The following is a 20,263-nucleotide window of genomic DNA, read 5'->3' as shown; positions in this document are numbered from 1 at the left end:
TCTATAAGGCATCAAACTTTCACTCATGGCAGGTGCTGATGGTGCAGGAGATTTATGATACATCACATATTAGGATGCAGGCCTTGGGATTAAGCCCAGCATTATATTCCATCATAGGTTCTCATATGTCTTTATTTGAATATGGCAACAAGATGCCTCCTAGTATTTCTATCCTAGTATAGTATAATAGATTAATTCACTGACAGAGACCCATCCCCTGTCAGCCAATTACTGTTTCATGAGCTTAAGATTTTTCCCCATTCCTTAGTCAAAGTTGGCCTCGGTAGCTTTGTGAATAGATTTGAAGAGGAAACTCTTCACCAGGAGGTTTTAGTGCTATTTGGAAGTCATCTTAGTGGTCAAATGTTTTGTGAATATGGCCCCAGATCTGAAGAAATCTAATTTGTTGACTGACATTCTTGTGTTCTGTTCATTTGCACTTTTTAATAGTAAAACAATACTCAGATTGATTTGAACTTTATTGTGAAATTTGTTGATTGTTCATAGTGGACACAGAGTGAAGTACATCAACCTATCCTTGATTGCACATCATGCATAGAAGGCACATTGTTATTGATACAATAATTGAAGTTGATTATCAGTTCCCCCCCCCCCCCCCCGTGTTCATTGTCAATACATTAACACAATACTGTCAAAAACGGCAGCAGTCCAGGTCTTGGCTAGGCTTGCCTAGTCTTTGGCTGAGCACAGTGTCAGTATAGACACACTGATTATTTAAAATGTTCAAAACCTACGGCGGTGTGAAAAGCTGTGCATCTCAGCTTTTGATCATGTCAACTGAATACTGTGGATAAATGTCTCCCATCTTTCCATGTAGGGCAGGGGTCGGCAACCTTTTTGATATGAAGTGCCATTTTCAAATTAGCTTGTCAGTGTGCCCAAGGTTGTTTAGCTGGAGGACCTGACATTGTCTGTCTTGCCGAAATGTTCATCTGCTCTGCTACTTTGGAATGTATGGAATGCAAGGAGGCTAACCAATCAGAGTAGAGTTGGTCACTACCGTAAATATTGTAAATAACCGGCCACGCAACTGTAAATGGCTGTGAAAGAGGTGATTTGGCATTTCAATATCTCTACAAAAAAGCCCAATTGTGCACTTATTGCTACTGTGTGCGTACTGGTTAACCCTTCGCGTGCCAGAGGTGGCACCCTTGCCCTAGGTTGCTGACCCCTGGTGTAGGGAGTACATACAGGTTTTTAAAGAAAACCAGAGTTTACACACAATGATCCCCATTCCCTATTGGAAGAAGAAAAAAACAGCTATTATGGCTGATCAGGTAGGTCGTTAAAAACAGTCATACTGCCTCACTCCTCACTGTCATAACATCTAGAGTTTGAAGACTGTTGCAGCCTAGAGACCCACCTGAGCTAAAATGAGAAAAAGAACTGCACCAAATCCACAGCCAAAACATCCTCACATAAGTGTAGCCTGTGGGCGTCCAGGTAGTGTAGCAGTAGATTCCCTGCCTAGTGCCTACCAACACGAGGGTCGCAGGTTCGCGCCCCTGTGTTACCTCTGGCTTGGTCGGGCATCCATACAGGCACGATTGGCTGGTGTCTGCATGTGGGCACTAGCGCCTCCTCTGGTCGGTCGGGGCGGAAGGGAACTAGTGTGAAGAGCGTGATCCTCCCACGTGCTACGTCCTGCTGGTGAAGCTCCCCGTCAGGTGAAAAGAAGCGGCTGGCAACTGCGCATGTGTCGAAGGAAGCATGGTGCTAGTCTCCGGCTCTCCCCAGATCGGCAGAGGGTGGAGCAGCGACCGGGACAGCAGGGGAAAAAATTTGGCCAAATACAATTGTGGAGAAAATGGGGGGGAAATCAGAGAAAAAGTGTCTGTAGCCTAAAGCATATCCACTGGGAGATCCTTGGCATTGGAATTTTAGAACCCCTGATTACATGTTTAACAGTAATGGCAAAGATCTAAAAAAAATAATAATTGTGTTCCCTTTTTTAAGGTTTACATTGTGGGGCAGCCTGACAGGGCTGCCTGAGATAGGAAGACATGTCATGGCACAGTGGAAACACCTCGGGTCTTGGGAGAGGCAAACTGTGGCTCCTGTATCTAGAGGTAGGCTTTGGATACGATGGGGTCTCCATACATGCAGTCCTCCTCCAGGGCCAGGTTGTATTGGCTTCCACTGCCTCCCTTGTAGGCACTGGTCACGATCCTGAGCCAGCCTCTCTCGCCCTGAGGAGAGGAGAACAGTCCACATTCAACAGGATTAGAAATGACTGAATTTAGATGAAGAGCTGGTAGCTTGAGTTTCATTTGCTGATTTATTTCATCAACTTGAACTCAAATCAACTCAATAACTGTCAAACTAAATCAATGGCTGAAAAACTGTTTACAGTTTTCGGATATGTGTGAGATCATGTGCAAAATAAATCGGCATTCTTTTTCGACGAAGTTAAATTTTTTCTGACCGCTAGAGCAGTGGTTCTCAAAGTGGGGTCAGGGGTCCTTGAGGGGGTTCCAGGGGGTCCCCGGCAAAAAGGGTAATAATTTATTTTCACTCAAATCCCAACCATAAGTAACATAATGACAACATGTAGGACAACAAAACCAGTCTGATAAACCCTCCCACCCTGTCTTGCAGGAGGAGCCTGGTGTTTTGGTCATTAGGCTGATTGGGTGCACCTGGGCCCGGTGCACTCATTGGGTTTAGAAGACCTTCAATCTCTCCCTCCTCACCCGATTAACCTTTTGTTCTGTTTGTTTAATGTAGTTTGTGTTTTCTAGTTATTTCTCCTTAGTTTTAGTTAATAAATTATTGTTTTAACTTTTGCTTTGGTGTATGACCCCCATCATTATGTTACAATCCAGCTCAAGGAAGTAACAAAATAAAAGTTAAAACAATAACTTATGTATTAACTAAAACTAAGAGCAGCTAACTAGACAACAGACAAGCAGAACAAAAGGAGCATTGCATCGGTGAGGAGGGAGAGACGGAATGGTCACGCATTTTGCGGAGGAATACAGTAGTTCTAGGGTTTGGAGAAAAGGTAGTTCCAAATGAGAGGGACAAAATCTTATCAAATGGAGGTCAGTGGTCTCAATTGCGTCACTTTATGGGTCCTTGATGTGAAAGTTTGAGAAGCAGAGAGGGTGACAGAAACCGCAACACAATTGTAAACACGCAGCAAAGCTACTGGGCGACGGGAGCCTGTGAAAAAGAAAAGAAACCCATGCATAAGGGCTAATAGCTAAAATAAACCTACCTATGCTTTAGGGAAGATGTGTCAAAAGAAGCTGGTCCCCGTGTGGCCGTTTGTATCATTGTGTCATTTCAGGATTGTTACAGGATCGGAACTTGCTTATTGCCAATTTAAAGACAGTTCTCCACACTGCTTGTTAAAGATGTTTATGCAGTGGATTATAATTTTTTTTTACGATCTGGTCAGCTCAATATATTAAAAAAAAAAGAAAAAAAAGTCCATACCACAAAGAAAGAACACAGATTTTTTTTTCTTTTCACAAATGAATTGTAAAAGCTCAAACAGATTAACAGCAGGCTGCGTGACAACTAAGCCTAGGTAGGTTTCAATATTAGTTTGAGTTTGTAATTTTTGCAAACAATGCAATGAAAATGACTTCTATTGTGTTGTGCATTGGAAAGAGAAATGCACTGCAAAACACTTCCTTTTCTCCATCTTTCTACAACAAAAACAATGGCAGGGTTTTTTTTTTAATCAGAAAATCTTACAACCTTCCCCACTCTCGCCACTATCAATATTTTCTATTGTGGGGATCTGGGTAGTGTTGTTGAGGTAAAAGCACTCGTCTACCACCGCTCGAGACCCGCGTTCAATTCCCGGCAGCGGTATTTCCGGCTCGGTCAGATGTTTCTACAGACACGATTGGTCGTGTCTGCGGGTGGGAAGCCGGTGGGGGTATGTGTCCTGGTCGCCGCACTAGCGCCTCCTCTGGTCCGTCGGGCGCCTGTTTGGGAGGGAGGGGAACTGGGGGCGGTAGCATGATCCTCCCACGTGCTACGTCCTGCCAGTGAAACTCCTCGCTGTCAGGTGAAGGGAAGCAGCTGGCTGTATCGGAGGAAGCATGTGCAAGTCTACGGCTCTCCCCAGATCAGCAGAGGGAGTGGAGCAACGCCCGGGACAGCAGGGGGAATTGGCCACGTACAATTTGGGAGAAGATCAGAAAAAATTATTAAAAAAAAAAAAAAATCTCTTGCCTTTGACAAGGACTTACCCATGGCTCTCCCCAGGAGTTGCGCACAATCCAGTATTCAACACCGTCTTCCACTCCCCATCCTGCCACCGACACGATGTGGTTGATGGAAGCGTCCTCCATATACTCAGAGTAAAGGCCTCCGGTGTACGCATCAAGCTTATCTGTGGCCATGATCCCACAGCTGGAGGAAATACATATCACTCTGTTAGTTCCTCATCTCTAATAGAGAAGTGGCAGTGATTGAAATCAGCTGGTGTAGTGTTTGGTAGTGGGTACGTTTTGTGATAGTGGATAAGACCCCTGTCCCTGGACCCGCATGGGCCCCTACTGGCCTAAAAACTGGAATCCCACCAGTCTTCTCTACTGTCGCCCTCTCAGCAGGGGATGGACTGCCTAAGGCAGAGGTGCCCAAATTCTTTCCTGTGAAGGGCCAAAAATGTATCTGGATGGAGGGCCGTGGGCCAAAAATAAATGTTGATGTTATGTGAAATTACATTCACATTACAATGTATTATATTTGATAGACAATTTACATTCTAACTATAAAATACATTTTCAAAATAATAAAAACATTATTAGAAGTTTTATTTAAAAAAAATATTAGAGTTAGATTTAGAGTTGATTGGGGGGAAAAAGCTTTTCACATTTTCAAAGGGAAAGACACCTTTCTGACAGAAAGTGCATGCAACTCAAGGTGCATAACCCTAGCCCTACCCCCCATAGAACCCATTCTCATTTACATATCTTGAGGTGAGAGGTCAAGGGAACTCTTTGAAAATGGCCATGCCAATTTTACCCCTCGCCAAAATGTATTTATCCCCCTGGCCGACATGCTAGCTTGACAGGGTTGTTACCAATCAAATCCTTATGTCTTATAAGTTTCATAATGGTATAATAACATCACACTAGCTTTATAGAGCTCGGCACAGCCTCCAATAGACCGTAATATTAGCCAAGGTTTTTTGGGGGGGCGGGGGGTCAAATCCATGGTGGGCCAAAACAAATGGGGGCCCATGGGCCCCAAATTGGTCAGCCATGGCCTAAGGGCATTTCAAAGTACCTGATTGGTCCTCCGGCATAGAGTTCAGCCATCATCTTCTCCCTCCCGCTGACGGCTCCGTAATCCCCCACTTTCCACAAGGTGTAGTTCTTCACAACATTGCACTTCCCGAAAGTGGTGCAGGTCCCACATTGGTTGAATGGTTTGCACTCTATCACGAGGGACAGAGAACATTCACAGTACTGACTTTTATTGCACTAGTAACTATAACTACTCATTTTATTGCACGAGTGACTAGCTATAACTACTCGTTTTTGTGCTAAAAGGACGCTTACCTTGGTCTTTAGCCTGATAGTTGTTGCAGGTCTCATCTGGGATGCCATGTGTGTTAGCATATTCCCAAACCCCAGAGTGGTCGCCTCCCTCGCAACTACCAGCATCACCGCAGTCGACCACGTTCTGGACAGAGAGATAAGCAGATGGCCACGCCCCTTTCCGCTTGATGTTGATGCGATCTGGCAAGAGAGCAAGCACAGCACTTGGGTACAAGCAACAGAGAGAGAGGGGGCGGCGGTGCATGAATCAGCTATTTTTGTGCATAAAAGTCCTTTTTTGAGCCATAAATGCACTTAACGAGGAAGTGAAACTACGCTGACGTTTTTTAAAACACAGTGTGACTGTCATGTGAGAGGACCCGCTGTGCTGACGAGAATGATTAGCTAGATCTCTTAAAATGTCCCGACAGGAAAACTCAGTTGTACCTGCCATGGCGCTGGTGCTGCCGTGCGCCCAGCAGGACCCACAGTACTGAGGGATGTGCTGGTTGCGGGTCGTGCTGACATAGTTGGTGCCATTCATGTTCCTCCAGTCCCAGGACTTGGGCAGATCAGAAATGTTCAAATACTCATGAGGGCGAAGGGCTGTCCTGTGAAGAGAACCTGTATGAGTGAACGCCTGGAAAAACTCTCCCATCATCTCTTTCAACAAGCACTGACACAGAGACACAGGGGCAGAAAGCGTGCAAAAGCTAAATATGGTTTGTAAATGGATGCCATCTTTCTTGAATGGCTTGTTTACACTTGTTCATATGGAGGGGTTTTCAAAGTGGGAGGCGGGCCCCCCCTAGGGGGCTCCCAGCTGTCTCAGGGAATGGAAGTGAACAAATATTACACTAGTTATTACATTAGTTATCAAAAGGAGATCACATAGAATAGCCTAAATGTGTGTGCTTTGGTTAAAGAGATAGTTCAGAGATACAATAGTTTTGGGTACAATAGTTCTGGGAAAGTTTTCACTTTCCCAGAGTCAGAAACAAAGAAATGCCTTCAGAGCGGTTTGATGTATTTGGTGTGTAGACTGTATACACACAGTCTATGGTGTAGAGACTGAAGTATGTCAAACAACAATATCAGCCTATCTTGGCTCAATTGTTGAGTTGAGATTGGGGGGGGGGGCACATTTCCCAAGCTTTGTCTGAGGGTATAGTACTTTCTCAGATTACATTCTCTTTAAAACTACAGACTGGAGCTTTGGGCTCATGCAGTAGAACTATGGGGAAATCGCTTGTTTACTTCCGCAAACTGTGATTCACTCAGCCTCGTGATTCGTAAGATCTGGTGACAAGGAAGTTTTAATACAAAGTGCAATAAAGTGCAAAAACTCACTGGGGATAGAATACAATCTTTCAATCGTTTTAAAGAAACGAATGAATCATGTTTTTTTTCATGGAATTTTGAGATTCAACTTAGCTAACTACGTTATTTGACTGCAACAGAAAACCCACATTTCTGAACAAATAAATCAAAAGCTCCCTGGCCTACGTCTTGATAGATAAGTAACGTTAACTTTATATCCCACTTAAACATTGCTGCTGGAAGCCCCCATCCAAATAAGGCATGTGTAAACTGTGTGTACGTACACACACAGTGTATATACATTCAGCTGCATAACGTTCGCAGTTAACGCTACTTACTTCAATCCAAAGTCATTTTTCCTCGGCATGCGAACGTAGCAGGGCTCCTTCCCGTTAAAAAACACTCCGGCTAAAACACCAGAAAACAGGGACAAAAACACGACAAGTGTCCGCGCCATCGTGAACCCGAGGCGGCGTTTCCAAAATATCGTTAACGCTACTGAGAGAGAAACAGATTATGTACTTCTACGCCGGATGCGTGTGCAGTACAGACCCCACGTGACTCGGAGTCATAAACCCTCTGCATCGCGTGATTTCTAACCCCACATAGGATAAGCAATAACCACGCTCTGTGGCGCCGGTGTTCTGTCGATTTTTGCTACCCGTCGAGAACTGCTACTTTGTGGTTCTGCGCGTGCGCAAAGCCGATTTTCCAAGTTTCATCGCCACGCCCATAATTTCTTGAAACCCTTCAGTCCACGCTGTTGTTAACGGTGAGTAACATCTTCAACATACATAATACATATACATATATATATATACAAGTGACGGTGACGGGAGTGACGGGAGCATTATTTGATAGGATGTTACTGGACTATCAAATTATGCTACCCCTGAAATATTGATTTAAAATTGATAAAATGCGACGTTGAGTATTTGATCCATCAAAATACACTACCCATGACATAAATTTCATTACACTTTTTGAACATTATACAAGAAAGAGAAGAAAACACTTACTTTACGGCTTTATTTGATATAGCCTACAAAGGTAGAAAACCATTAAGTAGCATTTTTTGATAGGGTAGCGCGAATCGATAGACAGACCCTATCGGTTTATGCGGCGGTAGCATTTTTCGACACCGGGATTGGCCAGGAGCAACACTGGAGGGCACGCAGCCCAGCGATTTCATGAACCAACTGAAAAGCTCTTGAGAACGGACAGCGATTTCGAGAGCGGACATTGAAATTAATTATGGTCACCTACCTTCCTTAGCATAGTAATAATAATAATATAGCATAATAATTGTAATCTACACAATGTAGGCCTACACAATCCACAAAAACATGCAATAATATAAACGGTGTTGTGTTGTGTTCACGTTCATAGCTCATATAATATAATGTATCATATCGTTAATTTCAATCTCAATTCTTACCCAGAGAAAAGGTAGGCTACAGCACTGAAAATGTAACAAGCAATAGTTTTTTAAACATCTTTATTTTAAAAAAGATGAAAAACCCCAGGTGCTTTAGTCCCAAACTTCAATGCTCCTGGCCAATCCCGGCGCCACAGGGCGTGGTTATTGCTTATCCTATGTGTGAATAGAAATCACGCGGTGCTTTAAGTGGCGTCATTAGTGACGTCACGATTCCTACCCTGCTGGTGGATATAAACAGCAGTCAAAGTCACAAACAGCAGTCGGACTTGACCTGTCGCCCTCTGATGTTGTGGCAGCAGGTTCATGACAACAAGCATACAAGTTTCGTTTTTTTGCTAATTTACTTTTTTTTTTTATTATCTGTGTGCAGTCACAATAACAATGGGACGGGAGTCGAGACATTATAGGTCTACATCCCGGGGCCGGTCCAGCAGTCGGTCAAAGAGCCTCTCCCCGGACAAGCGGTCCAAGAAAGATGACCGGGCCGGGAATCTGAACCGAAACAGGAGGGAGCGATCACGGAGCCGGGATCGTCGCATGTCACGATCCAGAGACAGAAAGAGACCCAGGAGGTCCCGCAGCAGGGAAAGGAGGAGGTCCAGGAGGAGCAGGAGCCGAGGCCACAGCTCCGGCAAGAGCAGGAAAACCGATGAAAAGTCTAAGAGCAAGAAGGACTGCCCTGATACCTCATCTGACAAGAAAAGGGTTAAAGAAGAGAGGGAGGATGAGAAGGTTGAGGATCCTCAAGATTTTGACCAGAACAAGCTGGAGGAGGAGATGAGGAAGAGGAAGGAGCGGGTGGAGAAGTGGAGGGAGGAGCAGAGGAAGAAAGCCATTGAGAACATCGGAGAGATCAAGAGAGAGCTGGAGGAGATGAAGCAGGGCAAAAAGTGGAGCTTGGAGGATGATGACGACAATGACGAGGAAGGGCCGGCTCCGATGGAGGCAGAGGATGAGGAAGAGGCGGAGGGAGAGAGGAAGGAGGAGGAGGAGAAGAAGGAGCCTCCCGTCCAGCATGAGGCAGAGGGCGACGATGTGGATCCTCTGGACGCCTACATGGAGGAGGTGAAGGCGGAGGTGAAGAAATTCAACACGGGAGTCACCAAAGGAAACGACAAGAAAGGAGCAACGATAACCAAAATGGTAACAGTCATTAAAAGAACCAAGAAAGGACTGCACACTCACAAGAAGAAGGGTGAACTGATGGAAAACGACCAGGATGCTATGGAGTACTCATCAGAGGAGGAGGAGGTGGATCTGCAGACGGCTCTGACAGGATACCAGACTAAACAGAGGAAGGTCCTGGAGCCTGTGGACCACCAGAAGATCCAGTACGAGCCATACCGCAAGAACCTCAAAGACCTGATGAAGGCCTCCTACCCCTGCATGTCTCTGCACGGAGGCATCGACCAGTATGGCAGAGACAGCATCATCAACGACTTTAAGAAAGGAGCTTGTCGTCTGATGGTGGCCACGTCAGTGGCAGCCAGAGGCCTGACGTCAAGCAGCTGATCCTGGTGATCAACTACAACTGTCCCAACCACTATGAAGACTATGTCCACCGGGCCGGACGCACGGGACGAGCCGGCAACAAGGGCTTCGCCTACACCATCATCACACATGACCAGGTTCGCTATGCCGGTGACATCATCAAGGCCCTGGAGCTGTCTGGCTCCCCTGTCCCTCCCGAACTGGAGCAGCTCTGGGCCTCCTTCAAACACCAGCAGAAAGCAGAGGGTAAAACCATCAAGAGCAGCAGTGGCTTCTCAGGAAAAGGCTTTAAGTTTGACGAGACGGAACACGCTCTGGCCAACGAGAGGAAGAAGCTGCAGAAAGTCGCTCTGGGACTGCAGGACTCCGATGATGAGGATGGAGCCTTGGATATTGACAAGAAAATCGAGAGCATGTTCAACTCCAAGAAGAGGGTGAAGGACCTGTCTGCTCCCGGTGTGGCCGGCGGTGCCACGGGCGCTGCGGCAGCCGCTGCTGGGGGGTTGACCAGCCTCGCGGCTCCCTCCGCTGGAAACATCCAGAAACTGGAGATGGCCAAGAGGCTGGCCCTCCGGATCAACGCTCAGAAGAACCTGGGTGCCGAGGCTCAGGACGTGGTTCAGCAGGCCACCAACGCCATCCTGCGCGGCGGGACCATCATGGCTCCCTCGGTGTCGGCCAAGACCATCGTGGAGCAGCTGGCTGAGAAGATCAACGCCAAGCTCAACTACACGCCGGTGGAGAAGCAGGCGGCCGAACAGGCCGAGACCGTCAAGAGATACGAAGAGGAGCTGGAGATCAATGACATCCCTCAGACGGCCAGGTGCAAGGTGACGTCCAAAGAGGCTCTGCAGAGGATCGGTGAATACTCTAAAGCCGCCATCACCATCAGAGGAACCTACTTCGATCCAGGCAAAGAGCCCAAGGAGGGAGAACGCAAGATCTACCTGATGATTTAAAGTGCAAACGAACTGGCCGTGCACAAAGCCAAAGCGGAGATTACCAGGCTTATCAAGGAAGATAAAATCAGATTACAAAATTCCTACCAGCCGACCAGTAAGTGCCGCTACAAAGTGCTGTAGAGGAAGAACAAGGCTCGTCAAGAAATCTTTCATCTCTACAGCTTCACTGGATTCGGTGCAGAATATTTTTTCTTTTTTATGTTTAATTACCTTCATTTAGTGTATTTTGTCCCCTCCCCTTTCCCCATACATTTCTTCTATGCTTCATTTGAGCTTGCAATTTTATACAAAACCAGACAAAATATTGTATCTAGTTTTCACAAAAGTCTGTTTTTACCATCTGAAATCAAACTTAGCTCAAACTTTGAGCTCCCTGTCTTGTATATCTGCAGCGGGTCTCTGAAATGTAAGAGTTTCATTCTGTTTAAATATTTCTTCGTCAGTTCTGTCATCTGTACAAGTAACAGATCATTTAAAACCTTTCTTTATGAAGAAACCCAGTGATGTAAATTGTTTTAACTTTTCCTCACAATAAAACAATGTGTTGCTGGGGGGGAATATATATATATATATATACAGTATAAATAAATAAACAGTCGACGTTGTGATCAGCATTCAGCAGCAAGTTCAAAGAATCCTCTTCTCTCGTGAACCACTGTTAAGGGGGCACATCCCCTCTCCAGACACTCCAAAGCGGCCACAGCTGTTGAGATAAGACATTCGGGACTGACAGGCCTGCTCCCTCGTCTCACTTTGCAACTTCAGCAAAATAGTCCACATTCATTCTTGATTTACCTTTCAGTTCTGTTGTTTTTACAAATGATAGAAAACATTGAGAAATCGTTTATTTTGGGTGATTACATTCCGATTACTTTCTCTTCATATCCATCCAAAATGCCACTCCAATGGAAGATTTGATGCAAAATCCACTTATCCTGTTTGTTGGTGTCCCAAGAATGGCATCTACTGTTTACACCTGCCTGAACTTTGATCTCATATTAATTGCATTATTTGAGCATATTTGTGAGCAGTGAGGCTGAGGCTAGCTAGATAAGTGATGGTATAAGTAGGGAGAAGAGGACAAGTGGCACATCATCTCCAGAGTCTCCATCCTAGGAATCGAGCGGATTCCTAGTAGGATACAAACCTTGCGAATAAGCAGCCATAAAATCACCAGGAATGATTATTAAAGCCACTGACACAAATGATGAATTTGAATTGCAGTATTCACTATAAACAGGATAGGAGAACCTGGACTTATGGGAACAAACATTTTTATTTTATAATGCAAACTGCAACATATGAATTATATTATTTACCCAAAGGAGCAGAAAAAGTTCATATACCCGTGGCAGTTAAATCACACAGTCCGTGTTAACTCTAAGTCCAACACACAATATTTTCATCCTAAACCTTAAAGGGAAAACCCACCCTAAAACAAAATGTACATTCCTGTGACGTTGGACAGTTTAGTCTTGCCTCATGAACACAAACAAGCCTCAGCCAAAGCTACAAAACAAGGGATCCAAGACTCTCTTGAACAGAACTGAAGGACTTCTCCACTGACAGGAGACCTGACTTCAAAGTCAGCCATTTTAAAGGGATGTGGGCTATTATCAGGTGCTTACCCGTTCGCACTTAAATCACATTTGTATCAAAAAGCTCAAACACTCAATTTCCTTGTCACTGTTCTCTGGTCTTTTGATTCTGGAGAGTTATTCCTGTTCACAAATACTGACTGAACTGCGTAATATCACAGGACTCAGTGAATTTTTTAGGGTCGATCTTTGCTTCAAGAAGGCATTCTATCAAAGAACCTCTAAGCACAAAATATAGCTCAGGTGAAAAACTCAACTCCATTAATGGAGTTGAGTTATTGCTCAGATAAATAATATTAACTCTACAAGAGAAAGATAAAATTTCACATTGTTCAGATGCATGTAAAAAACAGGAAGTTCTAAAACGTGACGTCAAATTGACTTTTTTTGGTTGAAAAATCCCTGCGCTGTTGGTTCTTGAAACGTTTGCCATTTTTGTACAGTCTGCATCAAGTCTTGGAAAGTTTTGGAAAGATTAGTTGATTGGCTGAAAATCCAGCCACCATGACGAAACAGTGACAGAAGTATTTTTGTAAGTCTGGAAAAAGTAAATAGCACCATAGTCACTAAGGGCAAGCCGGAAGGTAAAGGGGGAGCCGCAGGGCACAAAGTTCATATCTGCACTCGAGTGCTAACCTAGACTCCCGCCAGATGGGGGCGGTACTGTTTTCACAACAAGACACACGCGTGTCTTGTTGTGAAAACAATACCGGCCCCATCAGTCAGGTTACTCGAGTGCTGCGGCTTGCAACAAAACGGCTAATCCTTCAAAGCTGATTTTTGTTTTGGTCTTCATTCTCCCCGGTCATAGTCTGGCTGTGTGCAGCTTATGCAGATATAGTCCTCATCCTCTGCTTGCTCAGCAGACACTCCTACACAGATCTGGTGGAACCACTGATTGCAGTTGCCATCGCATTGGACCCAGTTTACCTGAGGAGGACATGAGAGGAGAACAAGACAGTTACTTCTGAAATGTGTCGTTACATTTCACAAACGTGTGGGATTATCAGACAGCACACCGTCATTCTTGTAGGTTAATAAGTATTAGGCCATCACCAGTCATTTGACCAGCTTTCCTTTGACGGTGGTTTATTTCATGCTAGATTTTGCAGAGAAATTTGACCCTGCATCTGTCAACAAACACTCATTTAAACTAATACACTATTGGTGACTGAGCCATCAAATCAATATCAAAACGGATAGGTAGCATGTTCATCAACATGACAAAAGTGGCTAAATAAATCACTTACAAAAATAAGAGTGATAGACAAGAGTTTTCATTACAAAAAAAAATCACTTACAAAAATAATAGTGATAAAGAGTTTTCATTACTCTTGAAAAAATGCACTACTCTTGTCATTTTATCCTCTTTAGTATAGCAGATAAAAAGCAATACTCAACACACACAAAAAAAATCCCTGAAAAGTTTCTTGGCTGAGAAAGTTAAGAACGTGAGAAAGCAGTTTCAATTCAATACAGTAGAAAGGTATAAAAGGAACCTCATCGCCCTCTGGCTCCCTGCACCAGGGGGCAGCGCACAGCGAGAAGTCCTCTTCTGAGTCTGATGGGAGGGGGTCGGACAGTGTGTTGGTGGGAGAGCAGGTCCTCTTGGCTTCTGGACTCTTCTCCTTGCTCGCCTTGCTCTTCTTGGGCTTCTTCTTACGAGACTTCTTGGCCTTGTCCTTGTGCTGAGAATCCGAGCTGTCCTTGCGTCGCTTGGTCCGTTTGCTCTGACCGTTCACCGCTTCCTTTTTGAGACACGAAATTCCATTCTGAATAAAACACAAACGGGACATTTTCAAGCTGGATAAGTTCAACTGTGGTGAATTGAAGGTGAAGCCTCCAGAGCCGGTTCATGTGGGGTTTTGGCACGGGGTGCCACCACACTCTGGTCTGAGGCACCTGATGCAATTCCTCTAAAAGTCTTCACAAGTCAATTTGAAAAGCAGAAACAGTAACTTGAAACCATGAAACAAAATTTGAAATAGTGTCGATCAGAGGAGCTGTCTCAGATCCGAAGATGCACTTTATTCGGATAGCGCAAATAAAACAAAGATTGACTTCTCTCTCAATACAAGGTACATGACATCTAACCTAAGCAGAGCTCATACCTCCTTTTTATGCTCTCCTATTCCTTCCCTGATTGGTTACTGGTCGTCAAGAAGTACACTTAATAAGGGCACACTGCAATATATTCCATGATACAGTTGATACCTCCAATATATTCCCTAATATGGTTGATACCGCCACTTTTTAGCTGAAATCAGCATCTCTCTTTGTTGGAGGTCCACTATGTGTGTATGTGCGTGCATGGGTGTGTGTCTCTGTGTGTGGTCCTCTTGTTCATGTTGGCTAGACAGAGACCGAAGAGGTCACACAAAATAGCATGCTGTTACTTTCTGGGCTTTGGATCTGTTTAGTTATGCTATTTTTTATTCTCTCCCTGTCTTCGTGGACCTTAAGTGAGTATATATGCTACTGTAGTGTTTTTATAGGTATATATAAAGTGTATAAGTAAGTGTATATGCTAGTATTTTAATACACAACAATACTGATACACATATGGCGATGATTATGTTAAGTGTATAGATGGGAAATTCTGATCTGTGAGATTTGCTGAAAACACCGTTACCTGGATGTGTTGGGGGCTCCCTCTCGGAGACTGGTGGTGCTCGTGGTCCTGTTCTGTGCCTTGCCCACAGGGGGCGCTGCTGGCGGGCGGGGGGGCCAGTTTGTGGAGCAAGGACCTGTACAGCTGCTCTGTCTCGGGCAGCGTGACCTGCAGCAGGAACCCCTCCACCATCAGTTCCTCCAGCTCAGGACCTAGTCCTATGACGAATAAGATGAACAGTGGTGGTTTCAGAAGGAAATCCATAAAAGTGAATGCAATGATTGGATACTTGCGGTTTAAATTTCTAATGCTCACCCTGGAGTGGAACGGATAGGTGCTCGATGTAAAAAGATGAACCGTTTGTTTCCTGAGTCAGATGGGAAGATATCCTGGGCCAATGTCTCCCCTGCAACAATATATAGATAAAAAAGAACAACAATCAGTATATAAATGGGAGCTGGGGCTCTGTTTGTTTCTCTGTCCCACTGTGACTGTCCCACTGTGATGTCATAAATCCCACGGTGACATCATCAGTGATGTCATAAATCCCACTGTGACATCATAAATCCCACTGATGACATCATCAGTGATGCCGGTGTCATTGGCCACACAGCAGCAGAGTTGCGGGCAAGGCCGCGCAGCCGCGAATGCAAGCTGCAGGGCCAGCTTGGCGAGCTCCAGGATGGGCGAGCCTAGGAATCGAACGCGCGAGATCCCTAGTGATTTAAAATGTTCAATGCGTCTATAATGGTGTCTAGCTCAGGGCATTAAAACAATGTCATTAAGAAAGCAAACATCCCACCTGAGGACAAGAATAACAATAAAAAAATAAACTAGAGACCACCTTGCAATGGTAACACACCAGCCGCAACGCACGCTACTTAAAACGAATGTGGCCCAGGGGCGTTAACGTGGAGGGCCCAATGTGGGGGTGCCAGCCCCCTTGCTAGGATCACACCCACTTTCGAACCTCGGCTTAATTTTGATGTCAACTAAGTTTTTCGACTGCACACACGTTATCGCATTCGCAAACTCTGTCCACATTCAAACTTATGAACACCTGGCAAAGTACGGTACTCAAAACGGTGGTAGCCGTCACCACACACACACACACACACACACACACACACACACACACACACACACACACACACACGAACGAGGTGAAAACAATACCAGCGATGGCTGGTCATAAAACAGTTGAATTGAAGTGCAACATACTTTCCCACTGGCCGCCTTTGACACTTCCTGCAGCGTTCCCTCTGTGCACGCCTGCTGGACTCTGTGCTGCCAGCGCACCGTCCGCTCAATGAGGAAGCGCAGCGCGTCGCCCTCTGGCAGCCGCACCCGGATCCTCTGCAGGGAGGCCAGTAAGGGCAGCACGCGGTCCAGAGGGGGCTTCCTGGAGCGCTGGCAGAGTGGACACAGCCAGGCGTGGCCTCGCTGGAGCTCCTCGCCCGTCGCGACCACGCAGCCACAGTGGAAAGCCTCTCGACAAAGCTCGCACTGCACCATGGCACCTGAGGGGGCCTTGTGGCAAACGCACACACTGAGCGCACAACAGTTCTCGGCGGGAAGGAACTTGGACTCGTTTGACGCCCGCAGAGCGAACAAGATCTCCATCTCCTTCTGCCGTACCTCTGCGAGAGTGGCCATCTGTGACGGGGAGAAGATTAGAGCAGTGTGTCAATACAAAGTCACAGTCAGTCTGTCAGAGGAATGAGGCAAAGGTAATAGAACGGCACGCACGGCAGAGGCGGAGTCCTTGCTCTCGGAAAGAGCTCGCTCCACGTCACTTAGAGAGTCCAGTTTCACCGAGCCTCTTCTACCGCTCTGTGGAGCTTCTTTTGCCCTTTTAGTTCTCATCTTCTGAGGCCCTGGCCCCACATCACATCTGGGACACAGCACCTGGAAAAATGCAAATGTAAACACAAGATTATTTCGTGGCCCCTGAGACAGTTTTCCGAATAAATGATCCCACCTGGAAATCACCGTTTTCACCTCAAGCAGAGAATAAGGGGAGTTCTTCACGAGGAACGTCTTGGCCGCGCTCTCCTTCCAGGTCTGCACGTCGGCCACCAGGGCCTCCAGTCGACTGAGGGGGTGGAGCCTTACTGGGATGCCCTCCGCTCTCGAAACCAACTCGGAGAGGCTGTCCAGCACAGGGATACGGCCCCCCAGCTGCAAGCGTGCACACACATAAAAGATTGACAGTTCAACACACAGCCGTCGTTGGCCAAGTCTGAAGCGATGAGAGAACTCGGCGTGGCACTTCACCTGCAGCGCCTCGGCTTCATCCAGCCACTTCTTGGCCTTGGTGACCAGATCCTTCAGCTGCAGGCAGTTGGGCAGATAAGAGGGGATGTTTTCTACCTCCTGCAGGGCCGCTTCCAGAGTTTCTATGCAGTGATAGGGCCTGCGAAATGACGTAACAAGCTTTAGCCAACACATGGTGAACTGGTGTGCATGACAAATACACAACAATCAAATAAACTAATGTGCAGACAAATTGCACATTTTTGTATGTATCTTGTAAACCCATGAGGGTTGGGCACCGCTGAATGCATGACACAATAAAATCAATCAATCATAAATCATAAATCATTTGAATTGCTGGCTGTGGCAGTATGAGTGTAGTTTTGTATGTGCATACTATGGAGCCATTAGCTGGTTAAATGCCCTGATCCTCTTTACCCTTTGCAGACCTGGCACATTTTTACACTGCGCTGTCCGAATTTTAAGCTGCTTTTACTTTTTATACTTTCCTTTTGCCACCCGTTACAGAAGATTTAAATTAATTTATATTTCCACAAACACACACACACACACACACACACACACACACACACACACACACACACACACACACACACACACACACACACACACACACACGCATAAAACCAGGGTTTAGAATTATTTGCTTTTATCTTAATCAAAAGGTTATATACAGTATATCTCACAATAAATAAATGACTTGCCCCTCCCAGTGGAGCTGATCAGGGGCCAGCTGATCAGAAAGAATGTGTGAAAAAAGTGAGCAATGCTCTCCGTGAGACCCCCACTGTATAAATAAAGGTTTAAAAAATGTCCAGAGGGTAAAGTGTATTTAAAGATGGCGTCTGCAGCATATGTTGGTTTATGTGTGAAGAAGAGCAGTAGCTTGAGACGTCATGTCTGTGGGAGGACTATTAAATGAAGTAAAGGGAGCTACAGTGTGGAGAACCTAATCTTATTTTCTCATTTGCTGCTTTCTTGGTTCAGCACCTGCCTTAAAGGTTGGTGGATGTGCGCGACTACTTCAGCATGAATTTAATTTATTCAGAGAATTGTTCACATTGTTCAAAAGCCAGCGTCTCTGACTTCATTTGGGAGCTTGTAGATTTTGATTAGTTTATTTCGACAAATATAAAATGCCAAGCACCAATACACCGTGCAGCCAAAAGATTGTCAAGTATGACGCATCAAAAGTCAGACTTATTTCCAATCTGGTCATTGATTGTAAATAAAGATGGATGACGCATTCGGTGGGTCCCTAAGTGGTCTATTCTGCTTTTTTACACCCTTCTCTTGCACTAGAACCAGAACTGCGACTATAATGGGGATGCAAATGTAAAAACTCAGGTAACTCAGTGGACATCCAAACATGAGATAGTTTCATTCCTCAACTCTCCACCATGATAGCTGATGTTTGCCGTGTGGTGGACGTTCTAGCGCCAACTCAACTGGCTGCCGTGCATCATCCAGGTGGGTGCTACACATCGGCGGTGGATGAGTTGAGTCCCCCCCCCACTCCCGTCCCATCCCCTGATATGTGAAGCGCTTTGAGTATCTATGTAGAAAGGCGCTATATAAATCCAATAAATTATTATTATTATTATAGAAAGCACAGTGCACTAAAAGACACGCCCTCACCTGGCTTCCATAAGGGTGAGCACCTGCTCCTCCCACTGCTCCGACACGGTCAGCAGCTCCTGCAGGCGAGCCATGGCTCTCTCCACAGAGCTGTGAGGGGCCAGGCCCACGCCCTGGTCAATCAGCCTCCTCATGGTGTCCAGACAGAGGCTGTCAGGCCGCCCGCTGGCCGCATGCACCGCCTCCAGCCAGCGAGCCTGCTCCACTCTCTCCCTCAGCTGGGGCAGCTGGGGCAGCTCCACATCCAGGCCCAGGCTCACGTCCAGCAGGTCCTGCAGCTCTGAGGGGCTGGGCGACTCGTCGGAGAGGAGCCGCTCGCTGCACTGCTGGAAGTCATCCACCCGAGTCAAGAGGTCCTGGAGGGCAAATTGTACGGGCATTAGGGCCTGGGAGAGAACTGCAACGCTACATTCATCTAGAGGGTGTTAACGGTTCACAAAATGTATGCTTCTGTACGACCGTACACACTCATGGTCTGGAACGTTTTCAATACAGCAAAAAAGTACAAATGCAAGGAACATTTTCCTTGATTTTTTACCTTTTTATTTCACATATTTTATTATTTTCAGAGTCTAGTAAAAAAAAATCTATTCATGACAGATTTTCTTTTAAATGCCTTTCATCTTTTTCATCTCAGTTTTACTTTACCATGATAGCCTAATTGAAGATCTGGTTTTCGGTTTGCAATCAATGCATATTGAACTTTCACAGCTAGAAGGTCCTGAGTTCGATTCTCGCCTGGGACACTGTGGGCGCTGGGGTTGTGTCCCCCCCCATATCTTCAGTGCCTACTGCCCAGGTGGGTTATCTCATCGAAAGGGCCTTTCTGTGTGGAGTTTGCAACACACATATTAGTGCTCCATATTTGATATTTAAAATGCAGATTATCAGAAACCTGTCCAATGACTTTGATTATGACTAGAAATCGATCCCTAGGTTCGCTCGCTGTGCGGGCTCGCTATCACCTGCACTGCTCGCATACGCAGCGTGGCTGCTGCGTGGCCTCGCCTGCGCTATTGGCATGTGCTGCGCACAATTGTTCACCTTCGCATCACTGATGACATCACTCAATGATGACATCACAACAATTGACCATCACTGATCACATCATGGAGTGCTCGAGTGACATCACTCAGCCCACAATTGCCCAACTTCGCATCACTGATGACATCAGCATAGGTGATGTGACCATCACTGATGACATCATCGAGTGCTCGAGTGACATCACTGATGTCATAGACATTGTGACATCATCATGATCAAAATCATCACAAATTTCACAATGTGACCAAGGGACGGAAATTGCAGACAGAGACACAGACAGAACCCAACCCACTTACTCCCTTTTATATAATAAAGGATGGTTAGAAGAAAATATCATGATCAAGTATAACTAATAG

General features: G+C 45.7%; 2 protein-coding genes and 1 pseudogene across 4 annotated transcripts in view; 1 reads left to right on the top strand and 2 right to left on the bottom strand.

Moving 5' to 3' along the window:
- Positions 1-478: 478 nt before the first annotated feature.
- ctsz (cathepsin Z) lies at positions 479-7,348 on the bottom strand. The gene is made up of 6 exons (XM_083662023.1): positions 7,184-7,348; positions 5,973-6,136; positions 5,547-5,726; positions 5,272-5,422; positions 4,230-4,392; positions 479-2,210 (listed from the first exon to the last, which is right to left on the bottom strand). The coding sequence occupies exons 1-6, from the start codon at positions 7,300-7,302 to the stop codon at positions 2,085-2,087; spliced, it is 903 nt and encodes a 300-aa protein (XP_083518149.1). The 5' UTR covers positions 7,303-7,348; the 3' UTR covers positions 479-2,084.
- Positions 7,349-8,667: 1,319 nt separating this feature from the next.
- LOC310799232 (putative ATP-dependent RNA helicase DDX46 pseudogene) lies at positions 8,668-10,859 on the top strand (annotated as a pseudogene). The gene has a single exon. The product of its transcript is annotated as a putative ATP-dependent RNA helicase DDX46 pseudogene (transcript).
- Positions 10,860-11,847: 988 nt separating this feature from the next.
- Positions 11,848-20,263, bottom strand: part of kdm5ba (lysine demethylase 5Ba) — a 30,896-nt gene continuing 22,480 nt past the window's right edge. Inside the window, exons 19-27 of one of the 2 annotated variants that reach the window (XM_083661817.1) lie at positions 18,864-19,219; positions 17,226-17,364; positions 16,950-17,129; positions 16,698-16,856; positions 16,170-16,604; positions 15,264-15,354; positions 14,970-15,166; positions 13,837-14,085; positions 11,848-13,267 (exon numbers count right to left, since the gene is read on the bottom strand). In XM_083661817.1, the coding sequence (XP_083517943.1) occupies positions 13,130-13,267; positions 13,837-14,085; positions 14,970-15,166; positions 15,264-15,354; positions 16,170-16,604; positions 16,698-16,856; positions 16,950-17,129; positions 17,226-17,364; positions 18,864-19,219 (1,944 nt within the window). In that variant the 3' untranslated portion in view covers positions 11,848-13,129. Of the gene's footprint in view, positions 13,268-13,836; positions 14,110-14,969; positions 15,167-15,263; positions 15,355-16,169; positions 16,605-16,697; positions 16,857-16,949; positions 17,130-17,225; positions 17,365-18,863; positions 19,220-20,263 lie in introns of both variants that reach the window. The other variant, XM_083661816.1, reaches the window with a different exon arrangement.

This window comes from Poromitra crassiceps (assembly GCF_964638095.1).
Source record: "Poromitra crassiceps genome assembly, chromosome: 27".
In the NCBI taxonomy this organism is placed as follows: domain Eukaryota; kingdom Metazoa; phylum Chordata; class Actinopteri; order Beryciformes; family Melamphaidae; genus Poromitra; species Poromitra crassiceps.
This window is presented reverse-complemented; position numbering and strand designations above follow the sequence as displayed.